The sequence below is a fragment of the Cherax quadricarinatus genome, chromosome 55 (genome assembly GCF_038502225.1).
Source record: "Cherax quadricarinatus isolate ZL_2023a chromosome 55, ASM3850222v1, whole genome shotgun sequence".
Classification (NCBI taxonomy): Eukaryota; Metazoa; Arthropoda; class Malacostraca; order Decapoda; family Parastacidae; genus Cherax; species Cherax quadricarinatus.
The window spans coordinates 14,366,154-14,388,843 of record NC_091346.1 but is presented as its reverse complement, the minus strand read 5'-3'; the positions used below and the strand labels follow the sequence as shown (position 1 = coordinate 14,388,843).

Sequence of the window (22,690 nt, the reverse complement as noted above, 5' to 3'; positions counted from 1 at the left end):
GTCATTCATTATTTAAGTAGTGTGAGTTTATTAGGTATCAAGTGGTTGAGTGAAATTTTTTTTCTTTTTCCTACCTACAATTTTGTGTTTTTATTTCATTCACAACACGAGAGGGCCTTATTCGATCAGCTTCATATTTTTAATGCTTGTATATGGTAACTAGAGCAAGATTTTCACTTGTGGCCAACTTCCACAATTGTTCAGTCACTGCTGTTGCAAAATTTTGAGTGCTTAATGTATTTTGTGCATTTTATGTGTATTATTCACAAATAACCTACACACAGGAGAATAGTTAATGGTCCCAGTCAGACTGAAGCATCTTCATAAGTTTCTTTCTCCTTTGTGTTGGTTATTTGTGTATTGTTCTAATCACAGTATTTTTATTCTCTTATATGTAGTCTTTTAAATAAATCATACCATCAAAAATATATAATCTAAAACCTATGTCTACCCGAAATGCCTCAGCATTTATGCCAATGATTTATGCCAATCACATTATAAAATGTAAACACACATTGTAATCTTTGCAAAGAAATAAACTTTTATTTTGTTTTGTATGTGTTGCCTTGGAAAATAAGCGTTAATTCATGTATGCAGGTCATCACGTCATTTTTCCGGTGGTGATGCTGGTGGAGACACCTCTGGTGGAGGCTTCAGTGCAGAGGAAGCTGAGACAGAGACTGATGACACTGACAACCACGACCTGAAACTTACTAACATTGCTAGGTAAGCTCCTTTTAACTTGGTCAGTAAATTGTCCTTAATGTCTTCATAAAACTTGTATGAAAGCCTGTTTTATTTTGTATTCCCATTACAGTGACAGGATACAGTACCTCATTTCATTATTATTAGAATATTGTGCTGCTCTTTTTTAAAGTTTGAAATGAAATTTCCAGTTAATTTTTGTATTAAGATTAAGGCATCTCATATTCCCTAAACAATATACGTATTAACCCTTTCACTGTCGGTGACTTATTAGTATGGCTTACAAGCCAGTATCAGTGACATATTAATACGCCAAAATTCTAGCGGCTTCAAATCTAGCAGGAGAAAGCTGGTAAACCTACAAGTGAGAGAATGGGTCTGCGTGGTCAGTGTGTGCAATGTAAAAAAAATCCTACAGAATGCAATGCATAATGAGAAAAAAAAAATTCTGACCATGTTTTTGGTTTAAAATGCCAACTTTGAGGTGCATTTTTGTATGGTATTTATTGTTGCATTCTTATTTTCTTGGTATCATTTGATAGCATGGAAGATATAGTACAGAAATAGATGAAAAGTACCTTGAAATCGAGCTCAAATTTGCGGATATGTTCGAGTTTAAGAGTAAACAAAGGACATCATGTGTCCAACTGGCCAGTCTAATACGTAGCCATGAATGAGTTGACATTATTTATACAATTATTACAATACTGCAGTAGTCTGCATGACAGTAAATCTTCTATTTTTTGTGTGAATAAAAATTCAAAATGGAAAGCAAGAGGGGCCTGGAGACGTGACTAATGAACAGAGAAAATATTATTTTAGTAATAGGAATGTCTGTATTGTTTATTCTGCATCCTGTTTTGATATTGGCAACTTTTGAAATTTGTGTGAAATTGGCCAAATTATCAATTTCTGACCACTTTATTGGGTAGTTGAAATCAGCAAATGGGCAGTTTCTTGTACTCAGTTGATAGAACAAATAGAGTTCTAGAGAAATAGCTATGAGTTTGGTTGACTGTAACAATGGAATTGGCAGAAAATAGCTATCAAAGTGGATGAAATCGCCAATGCGTATATATCGCCAAGACTGCTAACTTCGCGAGAGCGTAATTCCATAAGTTTTCCATCAAAGTTCTTACTTTTGGTGTCATTACCATCAGGACACTGAGAGCAAATTTGTGAGCAGGGGTCTCGACAGTGAAAGAGTTCAAAAGGATTCCTAATTTTGGAAACAGTTAGCTATTTTAGTAATCAGAGCCCAATAACTATCACCATTTCCAGTTTCACTTAATAAATAATACAGGGCAGTATATGCTTTATTAATGGAATTCACTAAACTACTTTAAACTTCAAATATGAAGAAGTCCTTTTTCTCCTCTGTATATTTTAAGCAACTAATAATATTTTTTTGATAATTATGGTACAACAAACCCTTAGTTTAACCACATCACAATCTGTGCCATAGTACATACTACAGGTTTGAGGTCACTGTCTCTGCTGTAGTACTACGCCATGAGTTCAGTTCACTCAGATCAGCTGTGAGCGGTAAATTTGGGCCTAGATATGTGAGAATGGGTCTGTGTGGTAAGTATTCACTATTAAAAAAATCCTGCAGCACACTGTGCATAATGAGAAGAAAAAAGATGATTTTTTTTTATTTAAAACATTGACTGCGGTGTATTTTTGTATGGCTTTTATGGTTGTATTCTTGGTGTCTTGGTTTCATTTTATAAAATGGAAGGTATATTACAGAAATAGAGATGAATTTGATTAGTTTCAGGACGGCAAATAGTTTGAAATTGATCTCAAAGCAGCAGGAACATTCGATTTTTCTAATGCTTCAGAGTATGTACACAAATTACGTCATTCCTCCAATACGCAACGAACTGCTTGGTCTAATATTTGTTCAGGAATGTAATGACATTATTTATAAAATTATTAATATAATACAGTAGTCTGCATGGCAGTAAATCTTCTATTGTTTGTGTGAATAAAAATTCAAAATGGAAAGCAAGCATAATATAAGAGGGTCCTGGAAACATAACTGATGAACAGAGGACATGTTTTTTTAGTGCCAGGAATGTCTACATTGTTTATTCGGGCCCTATTTTAATATTGGCAGTTTTATAATTTTGTGTGAAAATGGTCTGATCACTTACAGTGGACCCCCGGTTAACAATATTTTTTCACTCCAGAAGTATGTTCAGGTGCCAGTACTGACCGAATTTGTTCCCATAAGGAATATTGTGAAGTAGATTAGTCCATTTCAGACCCCCAAACATACACGTACAAATGCACTTACATAAATACACTTACATAATTGGTCGCATTCGGAGGTGATCGTTATGCGGGGGTCCACTGTATTTGGTTAGTTGAAATAGGTAAATGGGTGGTTTCTTGTACTCAGACAATAGAATAAAAGGAATACTAGCAAAATACCTATGAGTTTGGTTTACTGAAACAATGGAATTTACTGAAAATAGGGCTTAGAGTGAGTGAAATCTCCGGTGTGTAATTATTACCAAGACCGCTAACTTTGCGAGAGTGTAATTCCGTAAGTTCTCCATCAAATTTTGTACTTTTTACTTCATTACCTTTGGAAAATGATTATCTATCATTTTATAGATTTTTTTTTGGGGGGGGGGGAATTCTTGAACGCTGAGAGCAATTCTCAGATCAGGAGTCCGAAGAGTGAAATGGTTAACAGTCTTTGGAAATAAAAGAGAACAAAATCCTTTGCGTCAGTGGATTTGAAATAACAAAGTTCATTGGTTATATGTAGAATTGTCCATTATAATGATCAGGGCTAAACAATCTCATCCACCACAGTCACTATTACTGCCCATCTGCTCCCTTTTATTAATCCATTACATCAAGCATTTACAGTACTTTTTTTTTTTGGGGGGGGGGGCTATTTCCTTCCCTCTTTTATTTTTTACCCATATCTCCTTACAGTATATTCTTCGCTTGACTACAATGGAATACTCTTTATGTATTCCATTACTTTTTTGTGCAACTTTTAGGTTAACATTTACCTTGCTTTAATCACCTCTTTTCTAGTTTGCTTTATAAATGTATACTTTTTTTTTTTCAGTGGTATGACAATCAATCAAGACTTTTTCTTTGGAGATGGTGAAATTAACCAAATACCTTTTGATTACGATAATCTCAATAACATGGACACAAGTCAAGATTGGACTCTCCCTAATGAAGCTTTTGAACCACGGCACGATATCTTGCACCGATCTGCTATTCCACCTCAGGAATTCTCTTCAAAGTGTTCACCCAGAGAAATTCAAGACACTGGTAGGTATTCTAATTATCAGCCAGCTTGTTATGAAAAATGGCTTAAAAAATGGCAGGTTGATAAGTGAGACACATTCAACATTTAGGTATCTTTATTCTGGAAACATTTTGCCAACCAGTGGCTTCTTCAGTCAGACTCAGACTCCTCATTTTCCACCTCTCTTCTTTTGACTGAAGTAGCCACTGGCTGGCAAAACATTAAAGGAATAAAGATACCCAAATGCTAGACAAGTGTCTCATTTATCATTCTAATTATTATGTTCATGGGGAATAGCAAAATTTGGAGAAATTGTACAGTGCCTTGGGAATGGGGGGGTTATCATGTTTCACCTGATAAAGGGCAGGGTAGCTTCAGTTCCATGGATCAAGAAACTTTCACCAGCATTGAGGCATTTGATCTTCAGCCATTTCTCTTTGCATTGGACCAATGTAACTACTGGTTTGCAAAATGTTTCCACAAAGATACTCGGTGTTGCAGGTGTCTAATTTATCATCCTGTAGGCTCTTCAAACCATTTTTCTACACTCTTTGAAGGGTTAGGTATAATAAGTACTTCAGTTTGCTTTCAAAGTTCAATATTGATACTGCGGGATATAGCGCACAATCTGAGTTTGATCTTATGGAGCCACAATGCAAAGCACCAACTTTCTAATATTTTGTTTCGCTCATTGTTAGTGGGATGAATTGTAAAGGACCTGCCTAGTATGGGCCAACAGGCCTGCTGCAGTGTTCCTCCTTTCTTATGTTCTTATGTTCTTATGGGAAGTAGTGACCTAAAATTCCATATTAGATTTCTTAAAGCATCTCTTAAAGCTTTCACTGAGTAACGAGTTTATGATATCTTTTCTGAATTGTTTTATTTTCCTTTAGAATCTGTTTTAAACTTGTTAATTTGTGATACACTGGTTGTCTCCCACCGAGGTAGGATGATCAAAAAAAAAAAAAAAAAAAGGAAACACGTTCATCATCACTCATTCAGTAGTTGTCTTGCTATATTAAAGTTAGGTTCCCTAATTTCAATTGATTTTTTTATTAAATGAAATTGGGTGTAGCAGTGTTGGTGTGTTTAGACTTGTAAATTTTCATTATAATTGGATAAGTTAATAAAAATCAGTTATATTAGAAGTGAATAAGGAAAGTAGTGTGTATTATAATAAGCATGAGTGACTACCTTGAAGCTGGAACATGATAGTGTTTACAGGTCAATAAATAATATTTGTAACCAGTAATTATTTGTCATTCTTTCTGTTCTTATTATTATTCTTCTCTCCTTAAGAAATGTTCCTTGATGCTGGTGAGAGGCTCTTGATTTAAGGAGCTTGACCGGATCTTCCCTTACTTGGATCGAATCTGATTTCCTCCCGTTCCTTCAGGCATTATATGACACCTATAGGTCTAGCACTCCCCTGTGAATGTAATATTAGCAATATCATTTCCTCCACATTTTCTGGTTTCATAATACATAATAAATGATTGTTTTTTAGGTTGTGTTTCTGGTTATGTGATGGAGACTCCATCATTGCTTAGTGAGGTGCGAGGAACTGGGATGCCAGTCTGGGAATCTTCAGATCTTGTGGTGGAAATGCTCTATTCTTATGCCAATCGTGGAGATGTCCAGATGTCTGTTACGTGTATTATAGTTCTTGGTGACAAACTTAAGGTTAGCTATGTATTATACTGACTTTGATTGCAATTAACATTTGGCTTTTATTGCATTGCACTTTTATTGTTAAATGAAAGTTATTTTAATGTTATTTGTACACTAAAGGTATGTTGCTTTACTCTTGTATCTCAGTAAAATTTTTCTACTAATGTAAAACATCAAATAATGAGAAGAGAAGGATGCTTCTGAAAATATTTAGGGTAGTCATTGTGCAAAGCTTTTGTGCTTCATGTTTACACTGTACTGAGGCAAAACTCAAGTCATTGATCTAGTGTACTAAATAGCACTAGTGAGTTTCTTTAGTGTGAGTTTTAATAAACCCCTAGGAATAGACCTTTTCTAGTAATGCCTTTTATTCATTAGTATTAGCCCTCCCTTTCACTTTGAGTTCAATTTGCCTCCTCCTGCTTCCTGTCTTATCATTAACTGGCATCTCTGCATGTTGCCTCTCTTCTTTTTTGAAATACATCATTAAAGACACTCAGAGTAGTGATAGGTGTCCATGGTCAGTGGGTGAACCTGTCTCTGTTGTTAAGATTTTTAGCAGATTTACATTCTCCTTTAGATTGGGACAAAGGGAAAACTGTTTGTTTTGAACCCAAGCCTATCTTCCCATTATCAATTTTAAAAATTAATTGTAAATTACATGATTAACTTTTAGGAATTGTTAAGTGTGCCACTGATTATTTGTCTGGCCAGTACATAACAAGTGAGCATCTAGCTGTTCTAGTAATATCTTGTGTTGTTCAGGGAGGATTTCTCCCTTTTCGGTCATGTTTTTTTTTTTTTTTCAACAAGTTGGTCGTCTCCCACCGAGGCAGGGTGACCCAAAAAAGAAAGAAAATCCCCAAAAAGAAAATACTTTCATCATCATTCAACACTTTCACCACACTCACACATTATCACTGCTTTTGCAGAGGTGCTCAGAATACAACAGCTTAGAAGCATATACATATAAAGATACACAACATATCCCTCCAAACTGCCAATATCGGTCATGTTACTGTTGTTAAATGTTGTATGATCTTCCAAATATAAACATGTAAGATACTTGAAGGCCTAGTCCCCAACTTCACACTGCTATAATAACTTTACTGGAGTGAAAGCTATGGGATGAAGTGTGGAATAAACTTAGTGAAGAGCAGGGAGGGGACCATGTCAATGATTTCCATAGCCCAAGACTCCAACACATTACTAACCGATATCAGAAATATTGTGAGAACATTGATAGAAGATGAAGCTGGAGACCATTCTTCTTCAAGTGCCAGATCAGCCACGTTTTGATGGCTGTGGGCCACTATCATAAACAGCATGTTGGACCAGGTGACCAACGAGGAAGCAAGCATGACCTCAGGCTTGGTTGTAGAGGTAGAAAAGCCCTTGAAGCTAGTTACGAGTAAAAAAAAAGTACAAGGGCTTTTGCTGACTGTAGCCTCACACTTACAGTACATGTTATATATCAAGGAACCAAAAATGTGAAATACAGTTTGAGAGATGAAGGAATGTTGACTAGGGCTTGAGCCAACTATATACTGACTACTATAGAGAATAAGTGTGCCCTAGAGTGAAGGCCGATGGGTAAACTGAACTATAAGTGTTAAGGAAGTTAGATGACTTTGGAAATTCAGGTATTCAGATCTGTTTGTTAGTTATAACTTGATTTATTAAAATTAAATGCCATCTTCCACCTAGGTAGGGTTACCCAAAACAAAGGAAAACACTTTCACCATCACTCATTTAATAGCTGCCTCACTGAAAGTGTGCTGATATCACAATTCAAAATTACCTCTGAACCACAATATAGCCACCCATCCTCCAGAGTGCAGGTGCTGCATTTCTCACCTCCAGGACTCAGTCTGGCCAACCATTTTTTCCTGAATCCCTTCATGAATGTTACCAATCTCTCACTCCAACAGGACATCAGGCCATAAATACTATTTGTCTCCATTTGATTCAATCTAATATTTATATATTTTTAACACACTGACCATCTCCTACCAAGGCAGGTATAACCTAAAGAGAAACACTCATCATCATTCACACTATTACTGACAAGATATGATTTGTAAAATCAGTTTCTAGTATCTAACATTCCTGCTGTTACATAGAAAAAGCATTTTATACCCATCTTTTCAGGATCTCCTAGACCCAGACCAGGTCGAGCATTGGTTTCTATCTTACATTGACCTTCTGCAGCGTTTCCAGTTGTGGAATGTTGCCAATCAAGTCATTCAACTTGCAGGTAAATCACATTGTATTCATACAATTTCTGAATTAATAACTGGTTAGCGATTCATAAGGAAGTGATACACTCTTAAGATCATTCACCACTTGGGGTATGAGAGGTGATCAACTCTGATCAGTGGAAGGACAGGGTTTGTAATTATCTATAAAAGTTTGATTTAGTTAATTAATATCTAGCTCTTGTACCAACGTTTTATCTTTTGTTCATCTGACAGGTTTGAGCTTTTTTTGTATTTGCTTTTTGGTACATGTCTGTTACATGCTGTCAAATATTTACTTATGGTTTCAGAGATCATTGCCTCAACAATTTGGTCTCGTAATTTTCTTTTTTTCAACAAGTCGGCCGTCTCCCATTGGGGGAGGGTGACCCAAAAAAAAAGAAAATCCCCAAAAAGAAAATACTTCCATCATCATTCAACACTTTTACTTCACTCATACATAATCAGTGTCTCTGCAGAGGTGCCCAGATACAACAGTTTAGAAGCATATACAGTGGTCCCTCGTTTTCGTAGTTAATCCGTTCCTGGAGTTGCTACTATTATCGAAATCTACGATTGAGAATCAATTTTCCCCATAAGAAATAATGTAAATACAATCAATCCGTTCCTGACACCCAGAAGTATTAAAACAAAAAATTTTTTTACATGAAATATAGATGTAGTACATAAACAATACAATGGGAAATGATGAACAAAACATTAACAGCATAACACTTACCTTTATTGGAGATTCTTCTTAGTGTATGGGAGACTGGAGGAGGAGAGAGATTGGATTGTTTAAAGTTTGGAAGGGGAATTCCCTTCCAGCAACACCTCAGGTACCAATTACTTTTCTGGGGTTGCTTCTCTTCTCTGTTTCTTAATGCCACTAGGACCACCTTGAGAGTCACTGGAGTCCTGTCTCGCAAAATAACTGTGGAGAGAGCTCTGTTTCTGGCGTCTCTTTAACATTTCCCTAAAATGGCCCAAGACTTTGTCACTGTACATGTTGCCAACATGGCTTGCAACAACCTTGTCAGGGTGATGTTTCTCCGTAAAGCTTTCCATCTTACCCCACATAGCAAAAATCTCTTTAATTTCTGAAGAAGGCACCTTCTTCCATCTCTCTTCCTCCTCCTCTGCAGCAAGATTCTGAGATGCGATCTGTTGCTGTTCCTGCTGAAGCTCTTGCAGCTCCTCAGTGGTGAGCTCTTCGTTGTGGTCTTCCACCAACTCTTCCACATCCTCCAAACTCACATCCAACCCCATGGAACTCCCCAGTGCCACAATTGATTTAACAACAGATATAGGCTCATCAGGGCCAGTCCCAAACCCTTCAAAATCCCTCTTGTTGACACAATCTGGCCACAATTTTCTCCAAGCAGAGTTCAAAGTCCTGGTAGTCACTCCCTCCCAAACCATACCTATAAGGGTCAGGGGAGTGTCTATGGTCACAGTCAAGCACCTGTGAAACATTGCTTTGATGTAGAGTTTTTTAAAGTTTGCAGTGACCTGCTGGTCCATGGGCTGAAGGAGAGGAGTGGTATTCGAGGGCAAGAACTTTACTGTGATGAACCCAAACTCCTCGAAAATTAGGTCATCCAAGTTTGGAGGATGAGCAGGTGCATTGTCCATTACTAGCAGGCACTTGAGATCCAATTTCTTTTCCAGGAGATAATTCTTCACACTAGGGCCAAACACTTCATTGAACCACTTGACGAAAATTTCCCTCGTGACCCATGCCTTATTATTAGATCTCCAAAACACACACAATTCACTCTTCATAACATTGTTTTTCCTGAACACTCTGGGATTTTCAGAATGGTACACTAGTAATGGCTTCACTTTGAAATCCCCACTAGCATTAGCATAGAACATGAGCGTCAGCCTGTCTTTCATAGGCTTGTGTCCTTGCATTGCCTTTTCCTCCTGTGTAATGAAGGTCCTCTTTGGCATTTTCTTCCAAAAGAGGCCTGTTTCATCACAATTGAACACTTGTTCAGGTTTCAGTCCTTCAGCCTCTATGTACTCCTTGAATCCATGCACATATTTTTCAGCCACCTTGTGGTCCGAACTGGCAGCCTCACCATGCCTTACCACACTGTGTATGCCAGTACGGTTCTTAAGTCTCTCAAACCAACCTTTGCTGGCCTTAAATTCACTCACATCACCACTATTTGCAGGCAATTTCTTTACCAGATCGTTGTGCAACTGCCTAGCTTTTTCACAAATAATTGAAGTCATAAGAGTATCTCCTGCTAATTCTCGTTTATCCACACCAATAATAACTTCTCAACATCTTCGAGTACTGGTAATCTCATTTTTGTCAGCATAGTTACCCCCTTTGCAACAACAGCATCCTTGATTTCCTTTTTCTTGGCCACTATGGAACATATGGTTGCATAGTGTTTCTTATACATCCTGGCCAGTTCGGCTGCACTTGTGCCACTTTCATATTGTTCAATGATGTTTTTCTTAAATTCAATCGTTTTTCTCACCTTCATTACCACAGGCTTGGCACTAGGAGCTTTCTTTGGAGCCATGGTAGCTTATTTAGTACTTGCAAGCACTAAAATGAGTGGAATCTTTCTTTCAACACATCGGCCGTATCCCACCGAGGCAGGGTGGCCCAAAAGGAAAAACGAAAGTTTCTCCTTTTACATTTAGTAATATATACAGGAGAAGGGGTTACTAGCCCCTTGCCCCTGGCATTTTAGTTGCCTCTTACAACACGCATGGCTTACGGAGGAAGAATTCTGTTCCACTTCCCCATGAAGATAAGAGGAAATAAACAAGAACAAGAACTAGAAAGAAAATGGCAGAAAACCCAGAAGGGTGTGTATATATTTGCTTGTACATGTGTGTATAGTGTGACCTAAGTGTAAGTAGAAGTAGCAAGACGTACCTGTAATCTTGCATATTTATGAGACAGACAAAAGACACCAGCAATCCTACCATCATGTAGAACAATTACAGGCTTTCGTTTTACACTCACTTGGCAGGACGGTAGTACCTCCCTGGCTGGTTGCTGTTTACCAACCTACTACCTATAAAAAATGAGTGGAATATTATGAAATATTTTGTAGGAGCACGTGAGGGGACCTTTGCTCACTGGTAAACAATGCCAGATTGGCTGGGTAGGGAGGCTGCCCTGGCTCACACCGTGCGTACGTGTCCCGGACGAACTACTATTCGCTAGTCAACCTATGATTAGCAAGCCCATGTTTATACGAAAATATCCCTATGATTTCCGAAATCTATGATTCCCGAGAACTACGAAAAACGAGGGACCACTATGTATAAAGATATATAACAAATCCCTCCAAACTGCCAATATTCCAAACCCCTTCTTTAAAGTGCAGGCATTGTACTTCCCATTTCCAGTACTCGGGTCTGGCTATATAAAAATAACCGGTTTCCCTGAATCCCTTCACTAAATATTACCCTGCTCACACTCAGCAGCTCGTCAGATCCCATAAATTGGAAAGTAAATTTATAGGAATAAAACTATTAAGAAACAAACAAGAAAGTAAAGAGTATGGTGCATGTGATATTCCCTAAATAAATAATTTGATAGCCCTTATATGTTTTTAAGACCCCAGTCACCTTCCACCAAGGTAGGGTGACCCATAAAGAGAAGAAGCACTTTCACCATCACTCTTTCAATCACTGTCTTGCCGCATGCTTGATGATGTCTCAGTTCAGATGACCCTGTGAACAGCAACATCCTCATGCCTTCAAAGTACAGTCGATGTACTTCTAATCTCCAGGACTCAAAGTCCTTCTAACCATTTACCCTGAATCCCTTTATTAATGTTACCTTGCTCTGTATATCATGCAGAAAGGCAAAAGATAAGTTTACAGCTTACCTTTGAACTTTCAAAACTAGAAACATTTAAACTGCCTATGCTGATAGAGGAATGAAAAAAGAGAAGATAATCACATAAAAGGCTATACAAGGTTACAAGATAGAAGATAATAAAGATTTCGTAGCATTATCAACAGGGAAAACACTTGGCCATGGCTGTAAACTTAAAAAAAACCAATGTCAAAAAGCTACTTGAAAATTTTTCTCTGCAGAGAAGTAGGATATTTCTCCAATGAAAAGTGGAGGAGAATCCTTCCTCTGTAAGCCATGAGTGTCGTAAGAGGTGACTAAAATGAAACGCTGGAAGCAAGGGGCTGGTAACTCCTTCTCCTGTATAAATTACTAAATCCCTGCCTCAGTGGGACACGGCCAATGTGTTAAAAACAAAAAAAGTGGAATATTGGATTTTAATCCAAGAGGAAGTATAAAATAGCTATTACAACCACTAGAATTTCTTTGAAAAATTATGAAAAAATGAGGATGAGGCACAAAGAGCACACTTCTGCTCCTGTAACTACAGTTAGATAGAACAAATTCCTATGCATGTGTAGAAATATCAATATCAATATGCAATTGCTTAAAAAATTATAGCTACATGTATATAGTAAATATTTCAGAGGGCCTTCCTTCAGTGTTACAGCAGAACCAACAGTCCACAACAGTGACACTGCACTGTGGCCGCTGTAACCATCCTCTGGGCTGGAACAATCTGTTGTGTAGAAAGGTATGTGACAGGATGTACTGTGAGGTCATAAACAGTGTTACTTCACTGTTCTTCATCTATGATGTGAACAGATATAATGTAATTTTCAGTGTCTAGAAAAACTGGTAGCAGCTGTTGGATCCTATTATTATTCTTATTATTATTACATTCATTGAAGAGTGGGGAGCACTAAACCCATAGAGGTTATACAGGACCTGGGAGAATGGGAGGCTATAAGGTTTGATCCAAAGGAAATGAGGGTAGGTCAAAGGAATATCCCTTGTTGGGCAAATCATTCATATTTCTCCAAACAAATATTTGTCACAAACATATTTCTTTCAAGGGAAGAGGGGGTGCCTTGATGCTGAAGAGCACTTGATTCAAGAAGTTAGAGCCACCCACCATTTCCTTGGATCAAACCTGATTATGGGATTGCCATGAACATATTTTTTTAATGCATTAGCCATATCCCACCAAGGTAAGTTGACACAAAAAAGTTAAAACACATTCATTGTCATTCATTCAAGCACTGTCTTGCTATAAGTGTGCTGACAGCAAAGTTAAGATGACCATTTGAACTGCAACATCCTTGCTTCTCCTTCAGAATGCAGGCAGTGTACTTCCCACATCTGGGACTCTTAAATTCAACTAACCAGTGTTCCCTTAATCCCTTCATAAATGTTACCTTGCTCACGTGTCACATCAGCATGTCATAATAATTGCATGTTGGATAGGATTGAGTGGAGTCAAGTGGTTTTTATGATTTGAAGTGCTGTTGGAGTGTGTGCAGGGTAAGATTTATAAAGATATTCAGGGAAACCAATTTGCTGGACTAGAGTCCTGTAGGTGGAAAGTATAGTGCCTGCACTCTGAAGGAGGAGTGGGGATATTGCACTTTGGAAGGTCATCTGAACTGTAGTATCAGCTCTTCTCTGGCAAGACAGTGATGGAGTGAGTGATAGTGAAATTTTCTTCTTATTTGGGTCACCTTACCACAGTGGGAGACAGCCAATTTGTTAAAAAAAATAATGTGTAAGTGAAATGCACTCATGCATTTTGGAAACTTTATTAACAGATGATGTGTTGATTGGTTAGGGTGTGTAGAAGAGAGGGAGAATACTTCCCGGTAAAAGTAGGTCTTAGACAGGGATGTGTAATGTCACCATGGTTGTTTAATATATTTATAGATGGGGTTGTAAAAGAAGTAAATGCTAGGGTGTTCGGGAGAGGGGTGGGATTAAATTATGGGGAATCAAATTCAAAATGGGAATTGACACAGTTACTTTTTGCAGATGATACTGTGCTTATGGGAGATTCTAAAGAAAAATTGCAAAGGTTAGTGGATGAGTTTGAGAATGTGCGTAAAGGTAGAAAGTTGAAAGTGAACATAGAAAAGAGTAAGGTGATGAGGGTATCAAATGATTTAGATAAAGAAAAATTGGATATCAAATTGGGGAGGAGGAGTATGGAAGAAGTGAATGTTTTCAGATACTTGGGAGTTGACGTGTCGGCGGATGGATTTATGAAGGATGAGGTTAATCATAGAATTGATGAGGGAAAAAAGGTGAGTGGTGCGTTGAGGTATATGTGGAGTCAAAAAACGTTATCTATGGAGGCAAAGAAGGGAATGTATGAAAGTATAGTAGTACCAACACTCTTATATGGATGTGAAGCTTGGGTGGTAAATGCAGCAGCGAGGAGACGGTTGGAGGCAGTGGAGATGTCCTGTCTAAGGGCAATGTGTGGTGTAAATATTATGCAGAAAATTCGGAGTGTGGAAATTAGGAGAAGGTGTGGAGTTAATAAAAGCATTAGTCAGAGGGCAGAAGAGGGGTTGTTGAGGTGGTTTGGTCATTTAGAGAGAATGGATCAAAGTAGAATGACATGGAAAGCATATAAATCTATAGGGGAAGGAAAGAGGGGTAGGGGTCGTCCTCGAAAGGGTTGGAAAGAGGGGGTAAAGGAGGTTTTGTGGGCGAGGGGCTTGGACTTCCAGCAAGCGTGCATGAGCGTGTTAGATAGGAGTGAATGGAGATGAATGATACTTGGGACCTGACGATCTGTTGGAGTGTGAGCAGGGTAATATTTAGTGAAGGGATTCAGGGAAACCGGTTATTTTCATATAGTCGGACTTGAGTCCTGGAAATGGGAAGTACAATGCCTGCACTTTAAAGGAGGGGTTTGGGATATTAGCAGTTTGGAGGGATATGTTGTGTATCTTTATACGTATATGCTTCTAAACTGTTGTATTCTGAGCACCTCTGCAAAAGCAGTGATAATGTGTGAGTGTGGTGAAAGTGTTGAATGATGATGAAAGTATTTTCTTTTTGGGGATTTTCTTTCTTTTTTGGGTCACCCTACCTCGGTGGGAGACGACCAACTTGTTGAAAAAAAAAAAAAAAAGTGTTGATTGGATTTAAGTAGATATCTAACCTTTATCCAGTATTATTAAAAGTGCCCAGTAAATAATGTGGTAAAAAATGACTTAGTGCAGAGTGAATCTGTATTAACGGTGTTTCACCCATGCTGGGGCTTTATTACTTGTCTCCACTATAAAAGTTGCCTCTATATTAGAGGGCAAAAACCTGCTATGCAGGGGAAATGTCTCATCACTAGAGTACCCAGGTGTTGTACATGTCTTATTAATCACTGTGTCTGTATTGCATATCATAATTCTTGAATGGGGAGGGCCTTGATGCCTTTGAAGGGGGTCTTGATTTAAGGAATTGGAGCTACCTTTCCTTAACAATAAACTTGACTACCTCCTTATTTTTTCAAGAATATGTATTATACCTTTGGGTTCAGTGCATTACTAGGAATATAATAATGATTGCCCTCTTAATAACTAGAAAAAAAGTAATGGGTACAGCTTGCATGAGGTAGAGAAGGTGATGGTACTGCTTACATGAGGTAGAGATAATGGTACAGCTTGCATGAAGTAGAGGTGATGGTACAGCTTACATGAGGTAGGAAGGAGGATTGTTTGTGTATCATTACTCTGTTAAGCTGAAAGAGTTTATATAAATGTCTTGCAGTATTTTGACATTGAAGTACAGTCAGCTCTTATAAAAACTCCTCTGTAGAGTAATTTTTCATAAGTGTGATTGAAAAATTGCATTGAAAATTGAATATCACATACTATGAAGGCCTTTCTACATGCTATTCAGTTTTGGATGTACTTTTTTAGTTGCATTTACAATAAATTGAATATATAGAGGTGCCTTATAAGAGAGTTGACTGTACTGTATGTACACTTGGGCTATTATACAGTATTCACAAAAAATCGCTAAACCTGTATGGGTCACATAACTATATACACTTAATGCAAATTTTATGCTACATTACATACAAGGGGAGAGTACTAAACCCATAAGGATCATAAAGTGCGTAAGTAATCAGAAGCAACCAGATTTGATCCAAGGGAGGATAGTTGCAATATCTTGTTTTAAGAAATGGGAGACCAAGAAACTATGGAGTGGTTCCTCCATTTAGGATGTAGGAAGATTCACTATTGTTGTCTTGGTGTTTTCCTTTACATTATATCCCTTTACCTGAATCTGTACAGACAAGGCCCTTCCCACAAGGGGAATAAATTGTTTATATATTTATTATTTATGGGGAAGCACTAAACCCATAAGGGTCTTGCAGTACTTGAGGAATGGGAGGTTATCAAGTTTGATCCAAAGATAGCTCCAATTCCTTAGTTCAAGAACCCTTTGTTGACATGAAGGCATCCCTCTTTGAAGGGTATATACTGCAAAAGAATTTTATTCTTTTAATTTATATATTTTGCATATTGGCATCGAAGTCTGGTATACCATTGGTATCAGAAGTAGTAGGGTGGTGCTGCAGTGCTGAGAAAGACCTCATATTCCAAGGGCTTGGAGCAATACTTCCATTCTTTAGATGAAACCTGATTGCCATCTTTCCCCAGGCACTGTATGGCCCTTAAGGGTTTAGAATTTCCCCCATGAATATTTAATATTAGTAGCTGAGGCCTTAATTTTTTTTAAATGCTCCAGAATTTTCATATTAAGATGGCTATTATTATTTTATTATTAATATTATTATTATTCTTTTTTAGTGTGGATGTGCATCAGCAACGTGCTCTCTGTGTCATGGAATAGTGCGTGGACTCTATGTATGGTGTCAGGGGTGCTCCCACGGTGGCCACCTTCAACATATGATGCAGTGGGTGGCCAACAACAAAGCTTGTCCAGCAGGATGTGGTCACTTATGTGAATATACATAGTGTCTTCATGGTATCTATTTATTTTACTTTTTATTAATCATATTTTATCTCATAATCTAAAGGAATTTATATTTTAGTATTAGTGCAAATTTACATCTGCTAATTAAACACTGTGAAAATAGTAAACCCTTGATATAACAAACTCTTACGACACGCCATGCGTGTCGTAAGACGCGATTAAAATACCGGGAGCAAGAGGCTAGTAACCCCTTCTCCTGTATATATTACTAAATGTAAAAGGAGAAACTTTCGTTTTCCTTTTGGGCTACCCCGCCTCGGTGGGATACAGCCGGTGTGTTGAAAGAAAGATATATTTTATTTTATTTTATTATCACACCGGCCGATTCCCACCAAGGCAGGGTGGCCCGAAAAAGAAAAACTTTCACCATCATTCACTCCATCACTGTCTTGCCAGAAGGGTGCTTTACACTACAGTTTTTAAACTGCAACATTAACACCCCTCCTTCAGAGTGCAGGCACTGTACTTCCCATCTCCAGGACTCAAGTCCGGCCTGCCGGTTTCCCTGAATCCCTTCATAAATGTTACTTTGCTCACACTCCAACAGCACGTCAAGTATTAAAAACCATTTGTCTCCATTCACTCCTATCACACACGCTCACGCATGCCTGCTGGAAGTCCAAGCCCCTCGCACACAAAACCTCCTTTACCCCCTCCCTCCAACCCTTCCTAGGCCGACCCCTACCCCGCCTTCCTTCCACTACAGACTGATACACTCTTGAAGTCATTCTGTTTCGCTCCATTCTCTCTACATGTCCGAACCACCTCAACAACCCTTCCTCAGCCCTCTGGACAACAGTTTTGGTAATCCCGCACCTCCTCCTAACTTCCAAACTACGAATTCTCTGCATTATATTCACACCACACATTGCCCTCAGACATGACATCTCCACTGCCTCCAGCCTTCTCCTCGCTGCAACATTCATCACCCACGCTTCACACCCATATAAGAGCGTTGGTAAAACTATACTCTCATACATTCCCCTCTTTGCCTCCAAGGACAAAGTTCTTTGTCTCCACAGACTCCTAAGTGCACCACTCACTCTTTTTCCCTCATCAATTCTATGATTCACCTCATCTTTCATAGACCCATCCGCTGACACGTCCACTCCCAAATATCTGAATACGTTCACCTCCTCCATACTCTCTCCCTCCAATCTGATATTCAATCTTTCATCACCTAATCTTTTTGTTATCCTCATAACCTTACTCTTTCCTGTATTCACCTTTAATTTTCTTCTTTTGCACACCCTACCAAATTCATCCACCAATCTCTGCAACTTCTCTTCAGAATCTCCCAAGAGCACAGTGTCATCAGCAAAGAGCAGCTGTGACAACTCCCACTTTGTGTGTGATTCTTTATCTTTTAACTCCACGCCTCTTGCCAAGACCCTCGCATTTACTTCTCTTACAACCCCATCTATAAATATATTAAACAACCACGGTGACATCACACATCCTTGTCTAAGGCCTACTTTTACTGGGAAAAAATTTCCCTCTTTCCTACATACTCTAACTTGAGCCTCACTATCCTCGTAAAAACTCTTCACTGCTTTCAGTAACCTACCTCCTACACCATACACTTGCAACATCTGCCACATTGCCCCCCTATCCACCCTGTCATACGCCTTTTCCAAATCCATAAATGCCACAAAGACCTCTTTAGCCTTATCTAAATACTGTTCACTTATATGTTTCACTGTAAACACCTGGTCCACACACCCCCTACCTTTCCTAAAGCCTCCTTGTTCATCTGCTATCCTATTCTCCGTCTTACTCTTAATTCTTTCAATTATAACTCTACCATACACTTTACCAGGTACACTCAACAGACTTATCCCCCTATAATTTTTGCACTCTCTTTTATCCCCTTTGCCTTTATACAAAGGAACTATGCATGCTCTCTGCCAATCCCTAGGTACCTTACCCTCTTCCATACATTTATTAAATAATTGCACCAACCACTCCAAAACTATATCCCCACCTGCTTTTAACATTTCTATCTTTATCCCATCAATCCCGGCTGCCTTACCCCCTTTCATTTTACCTACTGCCTCACGAACTTCCCCCACACTCACAACTGGCTCTTCCTCACTCCTACAAGATGTTATTCCTCCTTGCCCTATACACGAAATCACAGCTTCCCTATCTTCATCAACATTTAACAATTCCTCAAAATATTCCTTCCATCTTCCCAATACCTCTAACTCTCCATTTAATAACTCTCCTCTCCTATTTTTAACTGACAAATCCATTTGTTCTCTAGGCTTTCTTAACTTGTTAATCTCACTCCAAAACTTTTTCTTATTTTCAACAAAATTTGTTGATAACATCTCACCCACTCTCTCATTTGCTCTCTTTTTACATTGCTTCACCACTCTCTTAACTTCTCTCTTTTTCTCCATATACTCTTCCCTCCTTGCATCACTTCTACTTTGTAAAAACTTCTCATATGCTAACTTTTTCTCCCTTACTACTCTCTTTTCATCATCATTCCACCAATCGCTCCTCTTCCCTCCTGCACCCACTTTCCTGTAACCACAAACTTCTGCTGAACACTCTAACACTACATTTTTAAACCTACCCCATACCTCTTCGACCCCATTGCCTATGCTCTCATTAGCCCATCTATCCTCCAATAGCTGTTTATATCTTACCCTAACTGCCTCCTCTTTTAGTTTATAAACCTTCACCTCTCTCTTCCCTGATGCTTCTATTCTCCTTGTATCCCATCTACCTTTTACTCTCAGTGTAGCTACAACTAGAAAGTGATCTGATATATCTGTGGCCCCTCTATAAACATGTACATCCTGAAGTCTACTCAACAGTCTTTTATCTACCAATACATAATCCAACAAACTACTGTCATTTCGCCCTACATCATATCGTGTATACTTATTTATCCTCTTTTTCTTAAAATATGTATTACCTATAACTAAACCCCTTTCTATACAAAGTTCAATCAAAGGGCTCCCATTATCATTTACACCTGGCACCCCAAACTTACCTACCACACCCTCTCTAAAAGTTTCTCCTACTTTAGCATTCAAGTCCCCTACCACAATTACTCTCTCACTTGGTTCAAAGGCTCCTATACATTCACTTAACATCTCCCAAAATCTCTCTCTCTCCTCTGCATTCCTCTCTTCTCCAGGTGCATACACGCTTATTATGACCCACTTCTCGCATCCAACCTTTACTTTAATCCACATAATTCTTGAATTTACACATTCATATTCTCTTTTCTCCTTCCATAACTGATCATTTAACATTACTGCTACCCCTTCCTTTGCTCTAACTCTCTCAGATACTCCAGATTTAATCCCATTTATTTCCCCCCACTGAAACTCTCCTACCCCCTTCAGCTTTGTTTCGCTTAGGGCCAGGACATCCAACTTCTTTTCATTCATAACATCAGCAATCATCTGTTTCTTGTCATCCGCACTACATCCACGCACATTTAAGCAACCCAGTTTTATAAAGTTTTTCTTCTTCTCTTTTTTTTTGTAATTGTATACAGGAGAAGGGGTTACTAGCCCATTGCTCCCGGCATTTTAGTCGCCTCATACGACACGCATGGCTTACGGAGGAAAGATTCTTTTCCACTTCCCCATGGACAATAGAAGAAATAAAAAAGAACAAGAGCTATTTAGAAAAAGGAGAAAAACCTAGATGTATGTATATATATATATATATGCATGTGCGTGTCTGTGAAGTGTGACCAAGTGTAAGTAGGAGTAGCAAGATATCCCTGTTATCTTAGCGTGTTTATGAGACAGAAAAAGAAACCAGCAATCCTACCATCATGCAAAACAGTTACAGGTTTTTGTTTCACAGTCATCTGGCAGGACGGTAGTACTTCACCTAGGCAGGGTGACCAAAAAGAAAGAAAATCCCCAAAAAGAAAATACTTTCATCATCATTCAACACTTTGACCTCACTCATACATAATCACTGTTTTTGCAGAGGTGCCCAGATACAACAGTTTAGAAGCATATATAAAGATACATAACATATCCCTCCAAACTGCCAATATCCCAAACCCCTCCTTTAAAGTGCAGGCATTGTACTTCCCATTTCCAGTACTCAAGTCCGGCTATATAAAAATAACCGGTTTCCCTGAATCCCTTAACTAAATATTATCCTGCTCACACTCCAACAGCTTGTCAGGTCCCAAATACCATTCATCTCCATTCACTCCTATCTAATACGCTTGCTGGAAGTCCAAGCCCCTTGCCCACAAAACCTTTACCCCCTCCATTCAACCTTTTCGAGGATGACCCCTACCCCGCCTTCCTTCCCCTACAGATTTATACACTCTCCATGTCATTCTACTTTGATTCATTCTCTCTAAATGACCAAACCACCTCAGTAACCCCTCTTCAGCCCTCTGACTAATACTTTTATTAACTCCACACCTTCTCCGAATTTTCTGCATTATATTCACACCACACATTGCCCTTAGACAGGACATCTCCACTGCCTCCAACCACCTCCTCGCTGCAGCATTTAGAACCCAAGTTTCACACCCATATAAGAGTGTTGGTACTACTATACTTTCATACATTCCCTTCTTTGCCTCCATAGATAACTTTTTTGTCTCCAAATATACCTCAATGCACCACTCGCCTTTTTTCCTTCATCAGTTCTATCATTAACCTCATCCTTCATAAATCCATCCACTGACACATCAACTCCCAAATATCTGAAAACATTCACTTCTTCCGTATAATAATAATAATCACTTCTTCCGTACTCCTCCTCGCCAATTTGATATCCAATTTTTCTTTATCTAAATCATTTGATACCTTCATCACCTTACTTTTTTCTATGTTCACTTTCAGCTTTCTACCTTTACACACACTCCGAAACTCGTCCACTAACCTTTGCAATTTTTTTTAGAATCTCCCATAAGCACAGTATCATCGGCAAAAAGTAGCTGTCAATTCCCATTTTGTATTTGATTCCCAATAATTTAATCCCACCTCTCTCCCGAACACCCTAGCATTTACTTCTTTTACAACCCCGTCTATAAATATATTAAACAACCATGGTGACATTACACATCCCTGTCTAAGACCTACTTTTACCGGGAAGTAGTCTCCCTCTCTTCTACACACCCTAACCTGAGCCTATCTTCATAAAAACTCTGTACAGTATTTAGTAACTTACCACCTATTCCATATACTTGTAACATCTGCCACATTGCTCCCCTATCCACTATCATATGCCTTTTCTAAATCCATAAATGCAATAAAAACTACCCTACCTTTATCTAAATACTGTTCACACATATGCTTCAATGTAAACACTTGATCTACACATACCCTACCCACTCTAAAGCCTCCTTGCTCATCTGTAATCCTACATTCTGTCTTACCTTCAATAACAACCCTACTGTACACTTTTCCTGGTATGCTCAGTAAACTTATTCCTCTATAATGTTTACAATCTCTCTTGTCTCCCTTCCCTTTATATAAAGTGACTATACATGCTCTCTGCCAATCCCTAGGTACCTTCCCTTCTTCTTTCATACATTTATTAAACAAAAATACCAACCACTCCAACAGTATATCTCCCCCTGCTTTTAACATTTCTGTCATGACCCCGTCAGTTCCAGCTGCTTTACCCCCTTTCATTCTATGTAATACCTCACGCACCTCCTCCACACTCGCATCCCTCTTCTTCACTCCTAAAAGATGGTATACCTCCCTGGCCAGTGCATGAAATTACCGCCTCCCTTTCTTCATCGACATTTAAAAGTTCCTCAAAATATTCTTGCCATCTACCCAATACCTCCATCTCCCCATCTACTAACTCCCCTACTCTGTTTTTAACTGACAAATCCATTTGTTCCCTAGGCTTTCATAACTTGTTTAACTCGCTCCAAAAATTTTTCTTATTTTCATTAAAATTTGTTGACAGTGCATCTCCCACTCTATCATCTGCTCT

General features: G+C 38.6%; 1 protein-coding gene across 9 annotated transcripts in view; it reads left to right on the top strand.

The window, feature by feature from the left end:
- The window catches only part of Wdr24 (WD repeat domain 24), an 87,353-nt gene that overhangs the window by 40,975 nt on the left and 23,688 nt on the right, over positions 1-22,690 (top strand). For 4 of the 9 annotated variants that reach the window (XM_070096861.1, XM_053791498.2, XM_070096860.1 and 1 more), the window contains exons 12-17: positions 598-726; positions 3,800-4,011; positions 5,496-5,671; positions 7,811-7,916; positions 12,382-12,488; positions 16,552-16,729. In XM_070096861.1, coding sequence (XP_069952962.1) covers positions 598-726; positions 3,800-4,011; positions 5,496-5,671; positions 7,811-7,916; positions 12,382-12,488; positions 16,552-16,719 — 898 coding nt within the window. In that variant the 3' untranslated portion in view covers positions 16,720-16,729. The remainder of the gene's footprint in view (positions 1-597; positions 727-3,799; positions 4,012-5,495; positions 5,672-7,810; positions 7,917-12,381; positions 12,489-16,551; positions 16,730-22,690) is intronic. The other 5 variants (XM_070096865.1, XM_070096862.1, XM_070096864.1 and 2 more) reach the window with 2 other exon arrangements.